Raw genomic sequence first — 25,578 nt, 5'->3', positions numbered from 1 at the left:
TCTTGATAACTCATGCTACTCAAAAACCCAAACAAAAGATGGAAAAAAGCCCTAAATTCCATGGATATAAGATCTATCCAAAATAAGAAGAAAGGTGAAGACTATTTACCTTCCTCAGAAGCTCTGGACATGGAATTACTAGATCCAACATCATCACTTCCAGCTCCTTGCTTGATAACCTCCTCCTCTTCCTCAAATGACGCACAAGAACCATTATATGAGCTTCTCTCACACTCTCTAGCTCCAAAAGAAATTAGGGTTTGCTCTCAGGGGTGTATGGTAGCTGATGAGGCGGAAATAGGGTCAAAAGTTCCCTTATATAGGCCCCAACCTTGGAAAATTAGGGTTTCTCTGCCCAACACCTACTCGGCGAGTCAGTTTCCCGACTCGTTGAGTCCACTCATTAATTCTACACGAATGCCTCGACTCGACTCAGCGATTTGGACCCTCAACTCGTTGAGTCTCTCCACAAATTACCAAATTACAATACACAATAATATACCTGAAAATCCGGATGTTACAAGGTCGAATGAGGCGATCGACGCTTGATATGGTCGGATGTGGGAGGAGACGGAAGAGACGATCTGAAGGTGGGTGTGTTGTTTTGGAGGCGAACGTATCGGCAACGCATGAGGGTAAACAAGTGAAGGACATTTGATTTTGTTTTTTCAAATACAAGCCAAAGTCTGAAACTTTAAGAGGCTTTTACAAAATTAAGGTGATGTTTGTTTTTTTGAAACAAAAAATTCAGAAGTCTGCGGAACACCTATGCAACCCTCTGTAGTAGAAGAGCTGGAACAAACGGCTGCAGACTGTAATTAGAAGCGTGTTTGTTTTTTAACATCTGCAGGCTACTGTATATGTTAAAAAAATAAAATAAAATGATTTTAGAAACATAAAATAGTTTTTCAGCACTGAAAATTTAATAGTTCTAATCTTAAAACATTGGAATAAAATTCATACAACCAAATTAGTCTTACAATAAAACAATTTGAAATAAAATTCCTATAACCAAACTTTAATAATTCTCATTCCATATTTTGCATCAATTGCTTGACAATTTCATCCTGTAACTGGATCATTTATTCTCGGTCCGCTGCAGTATCATGTGTTGGAATCTCATCTCCATCATCATTAAAGGGCACATTGTTATTTCGAAGTGAGACATTTGGTTCATCATACCTTGCAAAATACTCATCACTCAGTCCCTCTATTCTTATAAAATTATGAAGCGTGAAACATGCAAGGGTAATGTTTCTTTGTGTAACCAACGAGAATGGTGCCATCCTTTTCAATATAGGGAATCATGCTTTCAAGACACCAAAATCATGCTCAATGATGTTCCGAAGTTTTGCATGTGCATGGTTAAATTTTTCTTTATTGGTTAATGCACGTCTTTGACAGAAATCTCCAAGCCAATACCTCACATTACGATATGGTGCCATAAAACCTCGAGTGTGTTCTTACGCGACATCACAAAGATAATATTTATCTATAAAAAACCCAAAAAACATTCAATTTTCAAACTAAGATAAAGCTATTTAAATAACCATAAACGTTACCTGATGGTGGAAACGGAAATGGTGCATGTGGATTTGCTACTGCTACTGATAATATTCTGTGATCATGTGCTACCCTTTCCAACCGGCCACAACAAACGTAAACATCATGTTGAAATCACAAATGGCCAATACGTTTTGGTAACAATCGCCTTTTCCCCTACTTCTACATAAATCTTGTTTTTTTGCAGGGACAACAACATCTATCAAAGTGCCATCAAGTACACCAACTGCTCCTTTGAAAACCCGTCGTAGCCTCCTATTATATCCCGAAATATTTGGATTTAGATTAAAAGAAGTTGGTACTATAATGTCGTGTGCGAAAAGCAGCATCTTGTCCAACACTTCATGAAAAAATTTATGAAATGTTTGCTTTGAGTGTTGAAATCTTTGTTTAATGATCACATAACGTTGGTTATGACTGATCGTCATTAAAAACATAGCCATCTTTTCCTCAACCGATACATGTTTGCAATCCTTTAACGCGTAATTTATTTTAAAATGAGCACATAGTCGTACAAAAGATTCAAGTGACATGCGTAGTACTTGAACATATTGTAGAGGATTTTTTCCCAATAACTCTAACGTGTATTCATGTCCCGTCATTTCTGAATCGTTGTCCCGCACTCGTTTCACACCCCTCTTCCAAAAATAGCATACGCACAAGTATATTAGAATAATGAGAGCTATCTTTTTGTCGTGGTCCGTTAGAAACCTATTAATCAACACAAGTACCAAATAACATAACATAAAATTCAAGTTACAAATAACATAACATAAAATTGAAGTACCAAATAACATAAAATTCAAGTACCAAATAACATAACATAAAATTTAATGTCAGATAACATAACATAAAATTCAAGTACCAAATAACATAAAACTCAAGTACCAAATGCAAAAAACATAACCACATAAACAACAAAAATATGTAAACCTAACGAAAAATCTTTACATCCTTTAAAACTCCTAAACTAGTAGCCATCATATCGATCCATCCTCTTAATATTTTTGGATCATTGGGCAAATTTACCCATATCTCTCTTATACTCATGTTCCCTTCAAAAATATGATAAGTAGCAAATCATAGAGGGTCTATTGTGCCTAACTCAAGCAATTCTAACTTCTCTAAACATTGAGGAATTGTAGGCCCCTAAGTCAAATGTGGTAGTGCTTTTTGCATCTCTAGTGCTAAATCATCACCAATAATAGAAGTTTTAGGTGAGGCACTAGAAGGAGGATCATGTGAGGTACTTAAAGCTTGAGGTCTAGGATTTGTAGGGTTAGCCCTTTTTTTGGGGTTACCAGAAGGTGAAGCAGCAGAAGGTGATAGTTGGGTAAAAGGCTCACTAGCATGATTGGAAAAGTAATCATAATCATCTATGTTTATAGAAGGGGTGTCCATAAGTTGTAGTGGTGCGACATGGAAAAAAGATGATCCATGGCCCGATGGTGGTTGGTATGTGGCATAGCTGAGATTACCAAAGGCACTGTTTCCATCAAATAGTTCCGCACAAAGCTCTGGAAACAACAATGGGACGGTTTTCAAATAAGCAGCTTTTTGGATGTCCCTAAACCCAATCAAAATAACAAAAGTAGTATAAGAAAATTTGCCATCTATATTAACAAAATACATAATAATATGTGTGTGTGTGTATATATATATATATATATATATATATATATATATATATATATATATATATATATATATATATATATGAAAGGTCTAGTATGCTCAAGAGTCATATTAAAGTGATATTGCTAAATAATATATGATACTAATGGGTCACACTAACAACAACTTGATACAATTGATTATTTATTAGAAATTGATTTTAATAAATATTCAATAAAACTCTGATAATTAAATTGGAAATTATTTGTTTCATGAAAATAATAATTTTCATTAGCGAGTAACATTATATTATTTCATATGGTAAGAATTAATAAGTCATGCACAACTTTTTGGACTAGTTGAAAACCTGTTGTCTTTTACTCAAAAGACAAAGTTTATATTTTATAAACCTTGAGTTTATAAAATTTAAACTAACTTTCTTCTTCTTCATGCAATTTTCGAGATTTGCATAAAAAGAAGAAAAGTATGAGTTTTCCATTAGTTTATTCAAAAAGTAATGAAGCATGGAAGACATGTTTATGACATGAGGACATATGTGCTTAAAGTGTTAAGACCTAATGGTTAATACCTTCACTTTATGCATACAAATTAAAGGGCTTGTTGATAGTTTATTTTATTTCCTTCTTTTTATTAGTTTATTTTAGATTTTTTTAGGTCTTTTTATTAGTATTGCATTGTATTTTACTTATTTTCTTTATCATGGATCATATCGGGTACTTTGTATTTTGTATGAGGTATTTTGTAGGGTTTTGGAGCTTGTTGCGGTTGTGGATTAGCTTGGAGAAGGGCTTTGTGGGATTTCGAGGTATTATTAGGCTTTGCAGATCCATTAAAGGAGATTTGGGCTTAAAAAGCTAAAGACTTGGATGGAGTGGGCTTGTGAAGATGGGTCATGGATTCCTATTTTGGGCTTGGACTATCCATATTTGAAGCTTGAAGATGATTGACCAAATTTGAATCATGTGAGGCATGGAGGGGACCAAGGGAATCTTGGGTAGTGGGGTGTGTAGTGGAGAAAATCGGGCCAATAGCATTCCAACAATATTTGCGAGGATGAAGTCTCAGTCGCGCAACACTTGCACGGGTACCCGTGCAACTGCACACTTTTGGGCATTTTGGTCATTTTGCTCACCATTTACCTTGGGGGTTGGATCTTATCAGATACACTTCGATTTTCCACCATTAGAGACCATTAGAGGCGATTTTTGGAGCTTGATACTCGTTCTTCTCATATTTATAAGTAATTGGTAGGTTCTTGATGCAAATACATTTTTGTGATTGTTATTTTGTTGCCATGAGTGGCTAGTTTCTCTATTTTGGTTAACTTTGGCTAAAACCCTTGGAAATTTGTGGGTTTTTGAAGGATTCATGCTTAATTTTCATTTATCTTATGTTTATGATTCTAGTTAATATTTCTTATGCTTGTTTAATACTTTGATCATGAGCTTGGTACTTGAATGAGAAATTGTTGGTTTATTTCTTTGGTTTAACATTGAATCATTGAATTTACTTAGAAAAAGGGCTTTATGATGGTAAAATTATCTCTAGCTTATGAATCATGACTCCTTTATGGATGTGTAAGCATTGACATCCTCTAGGAATTGGGGATTCCTTCATTCTTAAGGCTAATCAAGTTCTTGGGTTCAATTGCTTCAATTGAATCCTTGATTTTGATTAAGAAGGTATGTTGTGGGCTTCCCTAACCTCCATACTACCTATGAGGAATCTTGGCATATCATTCTTCATGATTGCTATAACCAATTTGGGATGAATGATAAACTTCATATTGAATCCTAATGATAAACACACAAATGTTCATTGTGTTGAATTTCCTTGGTTAACCAATTCTCCCCAATATTTGAGCATCTCACCATCATGCTTAATTGCAAGCTTTTTAGTTATTCAAGTCTTTTAGTTTTCAAGAAATCACAACACCCCCCATTTTAGTTTAATTGTAGTTAGTTATTTTATTTACACTAGTTCAATTGGATTGCATTGGTGATTGAATACAACCATTTTCCCGAGGATCGATAGCCCGTTTACCATTATATTACGTGTAATTTGCAAACAAAGGGTATAATTAGCTTGGTGGACTTGACATCCCACCAAGTTTTGGCACCGTTGCCGGGGAAATTGGTTATTGTTATTTGATTGTTTATGCCTAGGTCTACAAGAACTGGTGAACTACTCTACAACCCGGATATTGAAAAAGAAGCAAAAAGGTTGAAAAAAGTTAGCCAAACAAGCAAACCAATAACAACTCGTTCAAGCTTCTTCCTCTTCTCAACTAATCTACATAGAATACCAAGTTCATACTTCAAGTGATACCGACACCGAGCCGAGTTCTCCAATTGTTGGTCATTCTTTGAATACATTTCGTTTGAAAACTACATAGCCATGAATCACACTCCACCTCACACTCCCAACCCGAACCCAAACAATCAAGATGCCAATACTCCACCCCAACAACCAAGACAACAACAACACCAAGAACCTCTCATAGATATGCCACATTGGAATCAACCACCTCCTCAACCAAATCAACCCAATTATCAACAACCACAACCACAAAACCAAAACTTTCATCAAAACAACCAACCTCAAAACAATGATTTTCAAGTTCAACAACAATAAGCACATCAACCTAATTACCCACAACCTATAACGTACCAACACCCAATGTACCCACAACAACAACCCCCATACAACCAATATCCTAACTACCAACCTTATCCACCAAAAATGTACAATCACCAACAATACCCATACCCACCTCACCAAAAACCTCCCAATTACATGAAACAATATCCCAATAACCCCAATCCACCCAATCCCCCTCAAGAGTTGACTCTTCGACAAATGATGGAGACGGATGTTACTCACACTCCTCTTGGTATTGTTTATCCCGAAAACCGCCGAGGGATTGAATTGAAGTCAAGTTTCATACATCAAGTCACCAAGTTCCATGGTTTGGATAGATAAGATCCTCAAAAGGCATTTGAAGTCCTTTCATATTATATGTGTCAGGTTGTTGCCCGAACATGTGACATTGGATGATTTCAAGTTAACCGCCTTCCCGCTCACCTTGGAAGATAAAGCTAGAGAGTGGTTATTCAACTTACCACCGAGATATATTCACACATGGGAAGAGTTGCTCAAATCCTTCAATATCAAGTTCTGTCCCACTTCCCGAATATCAAGTCAAAGGAGTGACATTGTGGGGATTTGTCAAGGGGAGAATGAGACTTTTCATGATTTTTGGGAGCGATTCAACAACTTGTGTATAAGTTGTCCTAAACACAACATGCCCGAACAACTACTTCTTCAACAATTTTATGAGGGTATGAATGAAAAAAATCGAAGGATGATTGATGCTTCAAGTGGTGGTGACATCTTCAACAAGACACCTCAAGAGATAAGATTACTTTTTGGTACCATTTCTCAAAATTAAAGAAACTTTGGGACTCGAAATGAAATGAAGAGAAATTCCCCACAAGGGGTTGGTGAAGTTAGCAACACCCAATACTTGGAATCAAAGCTCTTGGATTTGACTAATGTGTCAAGTCAAATGGTGGTGGGAATTGGTCAACAATTGATGGTGTGTGGTATTTGTGCAATGACGGGGCATTATATGAATAAGTGTCCCACACTTGGTAGTGAACCGGAGGATGTTAACGCAATGGGAGGATATCAAGGTCAACAAGACCCATGGGATTTCAAAACACCTACAACCCAAATTGGAGGAATAATCCAAATAACCCATACCCACCAAAGCAAAACCCACCAAATGTTATCACGAGACCCCAATATCCACAATACCCATCACAAAAACCTATGTATCCACAAACATCTCATCCCCCTCCAAATTACCAACAACCTCATCAACAAGGTCAATCAAGTGGTAACCATCAAATGAGTCTTAATGAACTAGTTACTTCTCTTTCTCAAAGCCAAACCCAATTTCAACAAGAGACTAAGAACACCTTCTCCAACATTCAAGCACAAATTGGAGACTTGGCTACCGCTCTCAACAAGATGGAAAAAAGGGGTAAACTTCCATATCAAACCGAGAAGAACCCCAATGTGAGTGCAATCACCTTTAAAATTGGGAAAACACTTGGAGAAAGTAATCCTAAAAGAGTTTCAAGAGAAGAAGAAGATGAGGTTATTATTGTTGAGCCTTCAAAGGTGGTAGTTCCTCCAAAGGAATTGGTTGTGTCAAACATTGATCAAACCAAATCTTCCAACAAGACCATGAAGCCATTGGTCATACCACCACCTTTTCCCTCTCGGTTGGCTCCCTAAAAGAAAAAGGAGGAAGAGAAAGAGTTCCTTGAAACCTTCCGTAAGGTCCAAATCAACATTCCACTATTGGATGCCATAAAGCAAATTCCACGCTATGCCAAATTTCTTAAGGATTTGTGCACAAATAAGAGGAAATTTAAGGCAAATGAAAAGATTCAAGTCAATGCAAATGTGTCCGCAGTTATCCAAAAGAAGTTACCACCCAAATGCAAGGACAAGGGAATGTTTGATATCCCTTGCACTATTGGTGATTTGCATGTTGAATGTGCCATGCTAGATAGTGGAGACTCAATCAATGTCATGCCATACTTGGTTTTTCAATCTCTCAATGTAGGACATTTGGAAGAAACTGGAGTAATCATTCAATTAGCGGACAATTCAAGTGTATCTCCAAGAGGCGTGTTGGAGGATGTACTAGTACAAGTTAATCAACTAGTATTTCCCGCAGACTTCTATGTCATTGACCTTGAAGAGAAGACTCCTTCCACGTCATCTATGATCCTTCTTGGAAGACCCTTCATGAATACCGCTCACACGATAATTGATGTCCATAATGGGAAGATCACCATGGAGTTTGATAGAGATACCATTCACTTCAACATCTTTGAAGCAATGAGGTACCCTAGCAACATTTCTTCATTGTATCGGGTTGATGTGATTGAGCCAATCACCCAAGAACTATTTGAGTTATCATATGGGGATATTTTGAAGATGGTACTCAACATGAGTCTTGATTGTGAAAGTTTGAAGAAAACATTGGATATGTATACATTGGACTCTGAAGTTGAAGAGATTGTGAAGACTTTAGAAGTTAATAATTCAATAGATAAGGATGTCTCTCAAGTTGCACTATCTCATTCTCCAAACAAGATGCCCCCTTCCATAATCCACCCACCCGCACTTGAATTGAAAGTCTTACCTGACCACTTGAAGTATGCTTATCTAGGTAAAGAAGAAACTCTTTCAGTGATCATCTCCTCTCAATTGATATACTTTGAAGAAGACCAATTGGTTGAAGTTTTGAAAGATCATAAAGAGGCCATGGGTTGGACAATAGCTGATATAAAGGGGATTAGTCCTAATGTATGTACTCACAAGATCCTCATGGAAGATGATTGTAAGCCTAGGAGGGAAGCTCAAAGAAGACTAAATCCTCCAATGATGGAAGTTGTCAAGAAAGAGATAATCAAGCTCCTTGATGCAGACATGATTTACCCCATTTCCGACTCCAAATGGGTTAGTCCAGTTCAAGTAGTTCCCAAGAAAACGGGAATCACGGTAATTGAGAATAACAAAGGAGTAATGGTACCCACTCGAGTTCAAAATGGATGGAGGGTGTGCATTGATTGTAGAAAGTTAAATTCAAGCACATGAAAATATCATTTTCCTCTTCCTTTGATTGACCGAATGCTTGAAAGATTGGCAGGAAAATCGCATTATTGTTGCCTCGATGGATACTCGGGTTTTCATCAAATACCCGTTGCTCCTGAAGATCAAGACAAGACGACTTTTACATGCCCTTTTGACACATTTTCCTACAAGCGGATTCCATTTGGATTATGCAATGCCCCCACCACATTCCAACGATGCATGGTGAGCATCTTCTCCGTGTATGTTGAGAATATAATTTACGTGTTCATGGACAACTTCACCGTATATGGAAATTCGTTTGATGAATGTTTGGATAACCTTAAGAAGATTTTGAAAAGATGAATTGAGAAGAAGTTTGTATTAAACTTTGAGAAGTGTCACTTCATGGTCAATCAATGCATCATCTTGGGATACATCGTCTCCAAAAAGGGAATTGAAGCTGATAAAGCCAAAATTGATGTCATACAAACCCTTCCTTACCCAACATGTGTTAGAGAAGTGAGATCTTTCTTAGGCCATGCGGGATTCTATAGGAGATTTATCAAAGATTTCTCGAAGATCACGAGACCGATGTGCCTCCTTCTCCAAAAAGATGTTGACTTTGACTTCAATGTAGCATGTCAAGAAGCCTTTGATAAACTTAAAGAACTACTCACATCCGCTACAATTATCCAACCTCCAAATTGGGAACTTCCTTTTGAAATCATGTGTGATGCAAGCAATTTTTCCTATGGAGCGATTTTAGGTCAAAAGGAGGGCAATGCATCACATGTTATCTACTATGCCTCCAAACCCTTGGATAATCCTCAAGCCAATTATTCTACCATCGAGAAGGAACTTCTAGCCATTGTCTTCGCATTGGAGAACTTTTGACAATACCTTCTCGGCACAAAAGTAATTGTATACTCCGACCATGCGGCCTTGATGTAACATCCGGATTCCCAGGTATTCTATGTTATTCATTTATTTTTGAGTTTAAGAGAAGGAGTCGACGAGTCGACGCCTAGACTCGTCGAGTAGTATCGCGATTTGTTGACTGGATTAATGAATGGACTCAACGAGTCGGCAGGGTGACTCGACAAGTCCGTGCTGGCGGCAGAAACCTAAATCTCTGGGCATGTGCCCTATTTAAGCGTCCTTATAGCCCTCATTTGCGGCTACCAATCCAGAGAGAGAAACCCTAAAGATCTCGGGCGAGTTGTGTGTGAGAGCAAGCCATTTTAATCCCTTTTGGTGTTGTTTTGCAAAGAAGAAGGTGTTTCAAGCTAGAGGAGGTTAAGAGGATTGCTAATCCATGGTTTTCAAGCTTGGATCTGCAGTATTGAGGTAGCAAATCGAACTGTCCTTCTGTTTTTATTAAGATCTATGACCCTAGGGTTTTCTACACCCTTTTTATGGCTTAAATTGATGAGTTTATGGTCCCTTTATGTGTTAGAATTTAGATCTGTACCCATAGAGGTCCAGAGAGCATTATCCATCTTGCTTTATGAAGTGTTATGGAAGGAATGAACTTAGGTTGCCATTGTTGAGGCTATTTCTTCAAAATGAACCATATATGTGTTGCATGAGTGTAAAGGTTTCACCTTTACATGTTTAGTGGGTATGGAAAGGTCAGATCTATAGGTTAGAGAAGCGGATCTGACCTCATAAGGTCATTTAGGTGTTTCCATGGACGCTACTCGCCGAGTTCATAAGTGGACTCGACGAGTTGAGTCGGGGTTGCCCCGCGATTCGTGACAGGAGTAACTCGTCGAGTGAAGGGATGACTCGACGTGACAAGTAAGGCTAGAAGGATTCAGAGGACCCGCATGGACTCGCCGAGTCGCCCATGTGCACTCGACGATTCGGGTCAAAGTTTAACCGTTGACTTCAGTTGACCTTAGCGTTTTGGTCAAGCTGATTCAGGAGAGTTCAGGGAGGGGTAGGTTGGCCTTCTACCTAATCTTTAGAGATGAGGCTATGAGAAGGTATTGATCAGGAATGTTATTCGTATGATAGGAGGAGGCTAGGTCGGGACGTCAAGCACGAGAGTTTATCCGACTTCGTACGAGGTGAGTCTTCTCACTATACTGTACCTAGAGTGGTACCTATGTGTGACCGGAAGGTCTTATATGCTAGGAGATGTATGTTTTGTATGTTGTTATATGATATGGATGTGTTATGTATGTTATGAATGCTAAGGACCGGAAGGTCATTATGATATGGACCGGAAGGTCAAGATGATATGGACCGAAAGGTCATTACGGGTAGGACCGAAAGGTCTACCAGGGTTGTGGGACGGAAGTCCTCTGAGACACAGTAACCAGAAGGTCTTATAGCCTTGAGTGGCGTATGTGCGTATGTGGTATTTTGGGAAACTCACTAAGCATTTATGCTTACAGATGTTGTGTTATGTGTTTCAGGTACTAGCGAGGATCACGGGAAGGCGCCAATATGATCCGTACACACTCATGAAGTTTATGTCTTGAGATTCTAGGATATGTTTTGTTATGATAACATTGGATACATTATGTTTTGATAGTACCTTATGAATAAAAGTATGTTTTAAAAATGAAAAATTGTTTTGGGAAATTTACGTTGTTACACTTGAAGTATCTAATGACCAAGAAAAATTCCAAGCCACAGTTGATTCGATGGATTCTTCTTTTACAGGAGTTCGATCTTGAGATAAAGGAAAAAAGTGGTGTCAAAAACCTAGTTGCGGATCACTTAATTTGATTGAATATTAGTGGCTCTTCTTCTTCCATTCTTGATGAATTTCTGGATGAACACCTCTTCTACATTTCAAACACCATTCCATGGTATGCGGATATTGTCAATTACTTGGTTACTAAAGAAATTCCACACACATTTACCAAGTACCAAAATGCCAAGTTGAAGAGTGATTCCAAATACTACGTGTGGGACGACTATTATCTTTGGAAACATCGTCCGGATCAACTAATACGGTGGTGTGTTCATCAAAATGAGGTCGAATCAAGCTTGAGGTTTTGCCATGAGTATGCATGCGGAGGCCATTTTGGTCAAAACAAAACCATGCGGAAGGTGCTAGAATGTGGACTCTATTGGTCAATAATGTCAAGAGATACCTACCTATTTTGCAATAGTTGTGATAGATGTCAAAGAATGGGAACCATATCCATGAAACACGAAATGATTCAAATCCCCATCCTTATTTGTGAGATCTTTGATGTATGGGGAATCGATTTCATGGGCCCATTCCCCGACTCTTTCGGTTATACTTATATACTCTTGGCGGTTGACTACATCTCAAAGTGGGTGGAAGCAAAGGCTACAAGGCATGATGATTCTAAAACTGTAATTGACTTTTTAAAGTCAAACATATTTGCAAGATATGGTGTACCGAGAGCCTTGGTGAGTGATAGGGGCATTCATTTTTGAAACAAAATGATGGAAGCCATGATGAAGAGATATGGTGTCACACACCGGATATCAATCACCTACCATCCACAAACAAATGGCCAAGACGAAGTGTTAAACAGAGAAATCAAGCAAATTCTTGAAAAGATGGTCAACACCACACGAAAAGATTAGAACTTGAAGTTAGAAGATGCATTGTGGGCGTATCAGACCACCTACAAAACTCCAATTGGCATGTCTCCATTCCGCCTCGTCTATGGAAAGTCTTGTCATTTATCAGTGGAATTGGAACACAAGGCATATTGGGCGGTTAAAAAGTGTAATTTCAATATTGAAGAAACTGGGAAGCACCGAAAGATGCAACTTCATGAAATCGAAGAATTGAGCAACTAGTCTTATGAAAATGAAAGCATCTACAAAGACAAGACAAAAGCGTTTCTTGACAAGCACATCACTCGAAAGCATTTTATTCTCGGCCAAAAAGTTCTTCTTTATCATTCGCGGTTAAATCTATCCTCGGGAAAATTACGATCTCGATGGCACAGACCTTTTATTATTATAAAAGTGTTTGATCATGGTGCGGTTGATATTTAGAGTTTGGAAACAAATCAAATATTCAAAGTGAATGGGCACCGCTTGAAACCATTTTATGAAGGCTTTGACATGGGAGAATTCGACAACGTAACATTGGAAACTCCGATTTACGAAGGTTGACGGAAGCAGGGCTATGTCTTGGCAAAGACGTTAAATAAATGCATTGTAAATAAATAATCTCTTCTTGAAGTTTTGATGTTTTTAGGATTTAAGTTGGTAAAAAATAAGCATCTTGAGGTTTAACAATAATCTTGGTAAAGTATGCAAAAAGTGTCAAAAGTTTGCAATTTGTGCGGGTACCCGCACAAACGTTGCGCGACCCAGCCCTAGTTGCGCAAATTCGAGCTTAAATTACCCCAACACGTGATATATTCTAATGTGTGTGCGCGGCTGCTCCCCCACCCGCGCAGGTTCTGTGCGACCTGATACCCACCCTCGCAAACACTTGCGCGACCTCTTCCTACCCTCGCAGACTCTTGCGCAACCAAGAACACAATGCTAGTCCCTTTTGCGCGACCCTACAGCCTTATAACATCCACCCATATCCAAACCCATCCGGCCATACTTGAACCGTGACCCACCCGATAACCCGATCCAGACCCGACCATACCTCAACGCCCGACCCTTTTCCGACCCACGCTTATAACCCCTTAACCCGTCGAACCCCCCCCCCCCTAAATCGTTCCCCTTGTGCCTCCCGTCCACAACGAACAACTTCTGCTGTTGTCGATTTCCATTGTCACCAATGAAGACCGCTTGTCACCGACTCTAGTCATTGCTGCCGACCTCATCGTCTGCTGCCGAGCCCGCCGCCATTGCCGGTCGTAAGCTTTCTTCCTCTACAGCCGATAACAACCCATAACTCCCAACTTCCCCTTACCCTTCGTCGCCGAAAATCGCCATCTCACCACCACAACCTCCCCATCTGCTACTGCCACGACTGCATCCCACCAGCCTAACCCCAACCATTTCTGACCACCATGCACCCTTTTTCCACCGGTAATCAGCACTCCAGCCACCATCTCTCTCACTCGCCGGAAAATCGAAAAAAGCTTCATTTCTCCACCACCTCCCATCAGAATTAAAAATTTATTGGTGCATTCTTTACCAAATACTTCCAACCACACTGATCTATAGTCCATTTGGCCAAATTTGCTCACAGGAAAAGCCAGCTCCACTACCGGCCACCATCTGCCACCGCCACTCATTTTGACAAAAAAATTCAAATTTTTTGTTTCTCACCAAAGATTCAAAAGACTCAACCTTGTGGTCCAATTCAAGCTTGGGGTGCGGTTTTAGCGGTTTTCTTTTTGAGTTTCGACACTCGAATTTGGTACATTCCTTTTGATTTTATTGCATTCAATTTCTAATTTGGATAGACTTATGTTATGAATTAGGTTGATTAGAATTGATTTGTTTTGAATTGCTTGGATTACCTTGCCTTGAATTGTGCCAAATTGCAAGTTTGGAGTGTTTGCTCGGTTTATATTTATATTTGGATTGATTGGATTGGTGTGAGGGATAATTTTGGTCAAGTTTTTGTTTTTTCTAGGTTCTATTAACGAGTACAATGGGAAAGAACAAAACCATTCATGCATCTCATGGTTCTTCCTGTGAAGCTCAATCATCGCGATCATCCTAAAAAGTGTCAACCGAGCATGTAGATCGTGATGGTACCCTTGTCCTCACTACAAATCAAGCAATTCAAGTCCAACCTCCAAAAACGTGCAATCCAATCCACCAATTTTTACCACCGGGAATCCATGATCAATCTTGGCCTTGACGATTGCTTGAAACAAATGTTCCTCAACATAGGTTGGCATGATTACCTAGCTATTTCCGCGTGCACATACAAGCAACCTACACTCGAGTTCCTTTCCACTTATGCACGGGATGAAACGACGAGGGTTCTTACATTCAGACTCCAGGGTCAGCAGTACCGACTCACATACGACACCCTCAACACTATCATGGGCACATACGATAGCCACAACACTGATATCTATAGTTATCGATGGACTCAATTCAAGGGCTTGCCCAAAGTAGAGTTTTGGACTCAAATCACCAGTCTTCCAAACTTCAATCCAAGTCGACAAAAAGACCCTTACATCATCCTGTTGGATTAGTGTCTAAGTCCATAACTATATTTGGTATGTACTTGACCTGATTGGCATGGTCCATTTGGGTTGCATGGCATCATGCATTTGGATAGACTAAAATGAGAGAAATAACACTTAAGGTTTGTTAATATATTATAAGTTCTAATATATTAATAAGATTATTTAATTAGTATTGATCAAGAATTAATTTGGAATTAATTAAGTGATCAAAAGGAGACTAATTAAATATATGGGTTGATTGTGTAAATCATCCATACTTGCATAGTGGGCTAATGCTCCATGGATTATCAAGTTGGGCTAAAACCCATAGGATGCTCCATGGTGTTTTTGTACCTATGGATCATGGAAATGAAAGGCCATGACAATTAGAGTTTACATGGTGTAACCCTAATTGTGACACACTATATAAGCATCTTATTCTTCCCAAAAACGGCCACTATGAAGGAATGGTGAGGGCTAGCCGATTTCATGAAGTGTCTCATTTCTCTCAAGTTATTATAAGTGTATTTGATGTTGTGTGAACCATTTGAGGAGTCACACTTGAGGCACTAGGCTCTTAAGCTCCATGGAATCAAGCTACATCAAAAGGTATGTCTTCTAACTTGTATTATTCCATATGAATCAATGTTTTGTATGCTAGTTAGGATAATATATTGGAATATTCATAATTGCATGTATAATAGAGAAAACATAGATCCAAGGTATTTAGAGTTGCATGTATACTTAGGAGTGTTAGAATGCTCAAAACCCAACACATCCATCCTTGTTGGAGAATTGTCCAGCGGATTCTTTCAACTTCCATCTTTGGTCGTCATGAGCCAGGAGACATTTGCATCAGAGGTCTCATTACCCTAATTGGTTTGGGTGTAGGCCTTCAATTTCCTGAGTCCGACTATGTGTCAGTAGATGACCCGCCTATCTACCTCCTTGACTGCGTAGCTCTCACTCTGATGGAATTGTTGCTACCTGTAACGCCCGGGTTTCAGGGCTAAGCATTTTTTGTCAATGTAATAGTCTAGGTCAACTATTGTAACTCTTTTTGAAGTAATAAAGATGAAATATTTGAGTATTATGTGAATTATGTGTGTTTATGTGTTTATTATTTAATTATAAATGTATAATTAATAAAGAATAAAAATAAGCGTCAAAACTAAAGTGTGAGATAAGCCCGATATCTCTACATAAAGTTGTAGAATATGTCTCAAGGTTTCCGTACATATAAAGAACGCCGAAATCCGAGTTATAACGAAGAAGTTATGACCCGTCGAAGTTTCGCGACAGAACCGGCACGATACCGGGAAGCGTAAATAGTGAATTTACGATAGAGCGAGATTTAGCCTTAGCGATCTAAACGAAATTTGTAGAATATGTTAAACTAAGAACATCGATAAAAAGAACGCCCAAATCTGACTTCGTATGAAGAAGTTATGATTTTTCGAAGTTTCGAGTTAGCAATGTACAACCCGAAATTCGAATATTAGATCGAGCGGTTTTTAGCCGACACGACCTAAAAAAGAATCAAAGATCTCGTTGAAAGTAGCGTAACGAGAAAAATATGGGCGAAAACGGATGTCGGATGAAGAAGTTATGAGGATTTAACGGACCAATCCTGTCCCGGCCCGTTAATAATATAAAATATAAAATTGAGTCAAAATTAGCCGACGGAGTCTAAACGAAAGTTGTAGAGTACGTTCCCACCTTCGCGTGGATATAAAGAATGTCAAAAACGGAGCTCGTATGTGGAAGATACGAATTTTTGAAGTTAGGACTCGAAAATGCGAAACCTAGTGCGAGACTGATGACGTGGCACGATCCCAGCCGTCGCTTGCGGCCCACAGTCATCGCTTCGGATGATGACACGTCGCGTCGCTGTACTCCCCGCGTCCGAAGTCTATACGCCCCACGTACCCTCCTGTCTTATCCCTTCCGAATGCGAGACAGCTGGAGTCCATCTGGCAGCCTTATCCGAGCCACTACGCCCAACGTAGGTCCGAGGTACACCCAGCATACCGAGGCCTCGAAGGCTATAAAAGGGTCCAAAGGCAGCCTTCATTTTCACACCAAAACTCACTCTCTCTCTCTAAAAACTTTCTCTCTCTAAGTGCTCTAAACACCCCTGAACCCTAGAAAAACACCCTAGCACCCTAAGGAAGCCCCGAGGCTCTCGGAGTCCCGAGAAAAAGGAGTCTTTCGGTTTCGAAACGCTGCTCCAATTAAGTTTCGGTTTTCGATAAAATTCGATGTAAGTGTGCTACGCTTACGCAATTTTTTATATAGCTTTCAAATAATTATAGGAATATTATTAGGTCCTTAAAATAATTATTTGGGCTATTATTATGAGTTATATTGAGTGTCATTAACTCTTATATAATAATAATAATAGTCAGACAATTAATTTGTCGCGGTTATCGTTAGACTAAACCCTAGTGGTATCGATACTAGGTTTTATCGAAGGAATATCGTTTTGAGAGTATCAAAGCGATGTCCGAGTGCTAAGTCACCACCTTTCAGGTGAATGCATAGTTACTTTCAGCTTACACATAGATATGAAGTATTTTATATAAATTACATGCTATGTGTGCATATTATCTGAACACTTGCTATCTATGCTGGATGAATGTTTTTATACATGTTTTCAATGATTTAAACTGTATATGTATTTTATATCTACGAAAATGTTGGGGTAAAACATGGGTAGATGTAATAGGTGATGTGTGATAAAATGATGAGAGGCCTCGATGTTGATGTTGTTGATTTTGTCACCTAGCGGAGTATGGATGACGACCACGGACTCTTCTAGACAGTCCAGTGGAACACTAGCAGGCTCGCAACCTGTAGGTGTCTGTGAACGATGTGTTCACCGGTGTACTCCATCCCCCACATGGTTGCCTTTAGGACATTTATTGTTAAGGAATCCCCTTAGCAGTAGTGTCCATCCCGATGATGATCCTTAGGCTAGGTCCCTTATGATAGGTGTTTAGGGACGTAAAGTGAGGATAACGGGAATGGGTAATCGGGTTATTGTTGATTGATGAAATTATGTAACGACCCAAAATTTCACGTCCAAAAATTTCGTTTATAAAACATTACATAGAAAACGTTAACAATTAAAACATTGTTTAGTTGAACCATTTCACATCGAAAAGCAAATTAAAAACCACAACATTCGATCAATCAAAATATCAGAGTATCAATCCCAGAATAAACTCGTAACTGCAGAACCAAGAGAGTGTGTGTGTGTGTGACATGCTGCTACCGCGCCGACTCCTTTCCCCTAGCTGAGGAGGTACCTAAAACCAAAACTAAAAACCGTAAGCACGAAGCTTAGTGAGTTCCCCCATAATACCTCATACCATGCAAGCATATAACAAACAACGTTCAACTAGGAGTTATGGGCCTTGCCCACACTCGGGAAGATACGGGCCCTGCCCACACTTCGCTAGCCGAGAGATACGGGCCTCGCCCACACTTGTGAAGATACGGGCCCTGCCCACACTTCGCTAGCCGGGAGATACGGGCCTCGCCCACACTCTACTATCTGGGAGATACGGGCCTAGCCCACACTCCAACCTCGGAGAGATACGGGCCCTGCCCACACTTAACCGCTAACCCATAATATACAAGTATCACACAGACAACAAGTATAAGCAACTCTATCATATTGACACATATATCATACTTGACTAAACCCAGAGATACGGGCTCGGCCCACACTCTCGTACTAACATCTCGTCTACACGGGTCGGCCTTGGTGCCTTAGACCCGTTCCTACTGGAAAGGAAACTCACCTTGAAATAGCTGCTAATCTGGTCGAGAACTGACTGCCTACTGCTGCTACGGAAATCCTCCGGCTGCAAATCCCACAACATACTCAGTCAATCACTGCTAACTGTCCATTGGGTAAAATGACCATTTTACCCCTGATCATGTCATAAGTCAAAGTCAGAGTCAACTTTCAGTTGACCCGACTCGCCGAGTTGGCTCTCCAACTCGCCGAGTCCCTAACCAAACGACTGTCCTGGATCCCGACCCTACTCGTCGAGTTAGGCGTTGCCTCGACGAGTTCTTCTTCTTAACTGAGGTTCAAGTCCTTCATCCTACTCGCCGAGTTGTATGAACAACTCGCCGAGTTCATCTTCATCCGAAGAACACTTTATGATGTGACTCGCCGAGTTGTATGAACAACTCGCCGAGTCTGTTCTTGATCTAAGGAGATTGCCTTGAACTCGCCGAGTCAGGGCATGGACTCGCCGAGTTCCTCCATGGATGAGTTTGGCTTCCAACTCGCTGATTCACACCCCGTGACTCACTACACCCACTCGACACAACGAAAAGGGGACAACTCGGAGACTCGCGAGCAGACTCGCCGAGTCTGATGAACGACTCGCCGAGTCGTCTCCATGCATTCACTATATATGCGATTTTGCTCGATTCCAGTCCATGCCATTTACAGATCTGGGTTCCTAGAGCATGAATGACACGTAAAGTTTCCAACTTTACGTGTAGATACTCACCAATGAGGGATTTAGGGCTCAAAATGCCTCAAAAGGGTAGATCTAGGGTGAACAAGCAACATGGGTCCATAAAGGTAACAGATCTGAGCTCCTGGAGCTCAATCTTGCCTAGATCTAAAGGCCAATCAACTTATTATGACTTATATTGCACATACAAGCTTGGGGATTGGCTCAAGAATGACTTAAATGAAGTAATAAGCATAGAAACAAGGGGAAATGGGTTATACCTCAAAGGAACTGCTGAGAGAGCGCAAAGATGCTTGGATTCCTTCCCTTCCTCTTGATCTACTCCCCTTTTGCTTCAAAACCTTCAAGAACACACAACAATTTCTTCAAACTCTCTATGAACAAGCTTAGAACGAGGGTTGGGAGCTCTGAGGGTGAATGGGGGCTGGCCTGGGGCGGATATGGTGTTTAAATAGGGTGCAAACCCCTGAAACTTAGGGTTTCATCCAACAGTGGTGACTCGCCGAGTCCAGTATATGGACTCGCCGAGTCGCCAACTTAAACGTGTTCCGGGTCCCGTATCTACTCGGTGAGTCGGACCTATGACTCGCCGAGTCCAAGGCTAAAAGGAAAGAGAACACCCAAATAAGATTTACGTACCAGGAACCAGGTGCTACAAATCTCCCCCACTTATTTTAGACTTTGTCCTCGAAGTCTGCTGCTTGATTCTGAAACAGCTCGGGGTAATGCTCCATCATCTCGTCCACCGGCTCCCAAGTCCATTCCGAACCCTTACGGTGCTGCCATTGCACCTTCACTAGCTCCACCTTCTTGTTCCTCAAATCCCTCGACTTCCTGTTGAGGATTGCGACTGGGCGCTCAATGTAATTCAGGCTGTCATCAACCTGTATATCCTCTAGCGGCGCCACCGCTGAATCGTCCACTAGGCACTTCCGTAGCTGAGAAACATGGAAAGTGTTGTGGATCTGGCTGAGCTCGGCTGGCAGATCCAGCCTATACGCCACCTTGCCCACCCGGGCTACAACCCTGAACGGTCCGATGAATCTCGGGCCCAACTTGCCCCGCTTCCTGAATCGTATGACGCCTTTCCAAGGCGACACCTTCAGGAGAACCATATCCCCAACTTGGAACTCCAAGTCGGATCGACGCTTGTCGGCGTAACTCTTCTGTCGACTCTGAGCAGTCTGAAGCCTGCTCCGAACCTGCTGGATCCTCTCGGTCGTCTTGAGCACCACTTCGGTGCTCCCCATGACTCTCTGTCCAACTTCACCCCAGCATATCGGGGTCCTGCACCTCCGTCCATACAACATCTCGAATGGAGGGCAGTCGATACTGGCGTGGTAGCTATTGTTGTAGGAGAACTCGGCCAAGGGAAGATAGGTATCCCAGCTACCACCGAAGTCCAACACGCACGCCCGCAACATATCCTCCAAGGTCTGGATGGTCCGCTCGCTCTGACCATCCGTCTGCGGGTGAAAGGCGGTGCTAAAATGCAAACGAGTGCCCAACTCGTCATGAAATCTCTTCCAAAATCTGGAAGTAAAACGCACATCCCTGTCCGAGATAACCGATAGTGGCACCCCGTTCCGCGCCACGATCTCCCTGATATAGATGTCGGCTAATTTCTCGGCCGATATGCTCTCCTGAATCGGGATAAAGTGAGCACTCTTGGTCAATCGATCCACGATGACCCAAATCGAATCCGCTCCACGCGCGGTCCTGGGAAGCTTCGTGATAAAATCCATCGTGATATCTTCCCATTTCCATAGTGGAATATCCAACGGCTTCATCTTGCCATGCGGTCTCTGATGTTCGGCCTTGACCTTCCGGCAAGTCAAGCACCGATCAACGTACCATGCCACATCCCGCTTCATGCAGGGCCACCAATAATCTAGACGAAGATCCCTATACATCTCCGTCGCCCCGGGATGAATAGAGAATCGGGACTTGTGCGCCTCCTCCATCAAAATCTGGTGCACGCCTCCGTGATACGGCACCCACACCCTACGGTGTAGTGTCAATAGTCCTCGGCTATCATAATCAAAGGAGGAAACCTGACCCACCACACGCTCGCTCTTCCGATGCTCCTCCTTGATAGCCTCCTGTTGAGCCTCCCGAATTCGCTCCAACAGGGGAGTCACCATGGTCATCCTCAGGCATACGTCCCTGATCAGCGCCGCCTTGCGGCTAAGCGCATCGGCCACCACATTGGCCTTCCCCGGGTGGTAGAGGATCTTGCAATCATAATCCTTCACCACGTCCAACCACCGACGCTGCCTCATGTTCAGATTCGGCTGATCCATGAGGTACCTAAAACTCTTGTGGTCCGTGTAAATGGTACATCGAACCCCGTAGAGGTAATGTCGCCAAATCTTGAGGGCAAAAACCACCGCCCCCAACTCCAAATCATGCATCGGGTAGTTCGCCTTGTGAGGCTTGAGCTGCCTCGAGGCGTAGGCAATGACATGCCCCCTCTGCATCAATACCGCGCCCAACCCTGAAATGGATGCGTCACAATAAACCACAAAATCCTCTACGCCCTCTGGCAGGGCTAAGATCGGCGCCTCGCACAATCTCTGTCTCAGTGTCTCAAATGCAGCCTGCTGCTCGGGTCCCCACCGAAAGACCACGGCTTTCTTCTTCAGCCGCGTCAGGGGTACAGCTATCTTGGAGAAATCCTGAATAAATCTCCGATAGTAGCCTGTTAGTCCCAGGAAATTCCGAATCTCAGATGGAGACTTCGGAACCTCCCATCTCATCACGGCCTCGACCTTGGCCGGATCGACCAGAATCCCGTTCTGGTTGACGAGGTGTCCAAGAAATTGCACCTCGCGCAACCAGAACACACACTTGGAGAACTTGGCATACAAGCTCTCCCTCCTCAGGGTCTCCAACACCTCCCTCAGATGCTCCTCATGCTCCTCCTGAGTCTTGGAATAAACCAAGATGTCATCGATAAAGACTATCACAGACCGATCCAGCATCGGTCTGCATACGCGGTTCATGAGGTCCATGAACGCGGCAGGAGCATTGGTGAGCCCAAACGGCATCACCACGAACTCATAATGGCCATAGCGCGTCCGAAACGCGGTCTTCTGCGTATCCTCCTCCCTGACCCTCATCTGATGGTATCCCGAATGCAAATCGATCTTGGAAAACCAAGACGCTCCCTGAAGCTGGTCAAAGAAATCATCAATCCTCGGGAGTGGGTAACGGTTCTTCACCGTTACCTTATTCAGCTCCCGATAATCTATGCGCATCCGGTGTGACCCATCCTTCTTCTTCACAAACAGGATCGGGGCTCCCCAGGGTGAACTACTCGGACGAATAAATCCCTTGTCTAGCAGCTCCTGCAGTTGCGTAGACAACTCCTGCATCTCGGGAGGAGCCAACCGATATGGTGCCTTGGCCATCGGAGCCGCAACAGGAATGAGGTCAATCCTGAACTCCACTTGCCGCTCCGGAGGTATCCCAGGAAGCTCCTCGGGGAAAACATCTGCGAAATCTCGCACCACCGGAACCTCGCTCACTGTCGCCTTACCCGCCTCCCGGGTATCCATCACATATACGACATATCCTGCGCATCCTTGCTAAAGGTAGCGCCTCACCCTCGCTGTTGAACATATCGCGGGTCCATACTGCGGCCTCTCGCCATGAATCACTAACTCTCCCCCGCCTGGGGTCCTGACCCACACTAGCTGTTGTGCGCAATCTATCACCGCCCCATTAGGGCTCAACCAATCCATGCCTATAATCACCTTGTTCCCACGCAGCGGAATAGGAACCAGGTCTACTAAGAAACGCTCCTCAAACAGACGCAATACGCAATCCCGAAACACCATCGATGCTCGCATCGATCGATCATCAGCAATCTCTACCTCCAAAGGGCAATCCAACATGCCCGAAGACTCATGAAACTTCTTGCTAAGCGCAAGGGACACAAATGACCGGGATGCACCCAAGTCGAATAACACCTGAACTGGGATACCGTTCACATGGAACAATCCTAAAACATATATATATATATATATATATATATATATATATATATATATATATATATATATATACCAAGCACATATCAATATCATAACGTCATAAAATAAAAATAGAGGGAAAGAATCATACCCGTCACCACATCGAGTGCGGCGCGTGCCTCCTCGGTAGTCAACTGGAATGCTCGGCTCCTCACCACCGGAGCCTCTGCCTTTCCTTGCCGGCCATCCGTGATCCGCAGGGTCGCTGGAGCCGGCGCCTTCACCGGCGCTGAGACTGTCAACTGGGGGCAATTGGCCTTCTTGTGGCCCCTCTGGTTGCAGTGGAAACACAGCAACTCAGACGTCTGAATAGCCGAAACTGGAGTAGTACAATCCCTGCTAAAGTGCCCCGCCTTGCCGCACTTGTAGCAGCCTGCTAATCCCATCCTACATGCTCCCTCATGCGTCCTGCCGCATTTCCCGCAGCGTTCGGGTCCTCCTTGGCCTTTCGGCCTCCCATCTGATCCTCTAGGCTTCTTTCCTGAAGCCCCAACCACCTGCCCTGCCTCTGCCTTCCTCTTCCGAATGTGCTCTAAATCAATCTCCCTTTCCCTCACCCTGGCGATCATGGACTCCAGGGTAGGGCAAGCTGAAAAGCTAACATGCTTCCGAATGTCAGCCTGTAGCATATCATGATAACGGGTCCTCCTCATATCCTCGTCACCCGCATACTGGGGCACCAACAAGGCCCTCTCCCGGAACTTGGCGGTGATCTCCGCCACAGTCTCCGTCGTCTGCCTCATGTCCAAAAACTCCCTGGCCAGCTGCTGACGCTCGACAGTCGGCGCAAACTCTGCCCTGAACCTGGTCACAAAGTCCGACCAGGTCATAGCCTCGATAGCTGAGGCTCCCAACGAGTCACCCACTGAGTCCCACCAATCTCGGGCTCGGTCTCGTAAGCACCCTGCTGCATACCTCACCTTCGACCCCTCGGGGCAGAAGCTAGTCAACTGTGCAGACTCGATGTCTGCAATCCATCGTCTGGCAGCAATGGGGTCTTTCACCCCGTGGAAATCCGTCGCACCGCTGCCCCTGAAGTCCTTAAAGGACAGTGTGTGAGATCCTGACTGACCAGATGCCATGTCGCTCCTGAACGCCCTGAGGCGATCCTCCATCAGCTCGATGATCCCTTCCTTGATCGACCCGAAGATAATGGGAGTCGACTCAAGGATACCCCTGGTGATCTCTAACGCGATGAACTCGCGTAGTCCCTCATCTACCGGCTCGGAACCTGATCTCGAACCTGACCCCTCTCCTGAACCGCCATCTACCGGCCTCGATCGAAGTACCACCATTCTGCAATACATAATAACACACATTAGTGATACTGATATTTCCTGAGGGATCACAACTACTTACAAGTTCCCTGGTCTTATCTTGGCCTTCCTTGGTTCGGGTACGGATCCTCTGCTTTCAGTAGTACGGGCCCATACTACCTTCCACATCTATCCGTACCTTCTTCAAGGACTGCCTCAACTCCACCAGATCCCTTCCACTGCGGCTGATCACTACTATACTCATCCTAGGCTTGCCCTATGGAAATCTCAGACTCCACCCTACCAGGTCCTCAACTGCTGAAGGCCTCTTAGTAGTGCCAATTAACCATTACCTGAACACCATCACATGCGGTGAGGCTCGGATAATCCTTCGAGTAACAGGTTCACCCCTACAACGGTTAGACTCAAACGAGAGCTGTACAATAGGGCCAAATCCAGCACTCTAAGATTATTTAACCCTGATCACATGTGATGTGACGTATTCACCTAATGGCTAACTCCCACCACTCAGAGTCCCACAAAGCACAAAGCAAGCAGCATTCGAACTAAGGGAACAACCTCATTCAACTCTATCGGCTTACAGGAACTGTACTAACATATAATGCTAAGCTCTTACCATCAGGCACAACCTAATCAGGCTATCCTACTTGCTGTCTACTCAATACTAGCATGCAATTCTCATACAGCTGAAACACATAAAGCAGGCACGATACCGGGAAGTGTAAATAGTGAATTTACGATAGAGCGAGATTTCGCCTTAGCGATCTAAACGAAAGTCGTAGAATATGTTAAACTAAGAATATCGATAAAAAGA

The 25,578-nt window shown here is 42.6% G+C and overlaps 1 protein-coding gene across 1 annotated transcript; it reads right to left on the bottom strand.

Annotated features, from left to right (window-relative positions):
- Positions 1–1,631: 1,631 nt before the first annotated feature.
- Positions 1,632–2,165, bottom strand: LOC145050169 (uncharacterized). The gene has a single exon (XM_078998459.1). The coding sequence runs from the start codon at positions 2,163–2,165 to the stop codon at positions 1,632–1,634; it is 534 nt and encodes a 177-aa protein (XP_078854585.1).
- Positions 2,166–25,578: the final 23,413 nt, after the last annotated feature.

The sequence above is a fragment of the Lactuca serriola genome, chromosome 5 (assembly GCF_051521515.1).
Source record: "Lactuca serriola cultivar US96UC23 chromosome 5, Lser_US96UC23_V15, whole genome shotgun sequence".
NCBI lineage: Eukaryota > Viridiplantae > Streptophyta > Magnoliopsida > Asterales > Asteraceae > Lactuca > Lactuca serriola.
The sequence above is the reverse complement of the archived record's forward strand: the minus strand, read 5'-3'. Positions and strand labels throughout refer to the sequence as shown.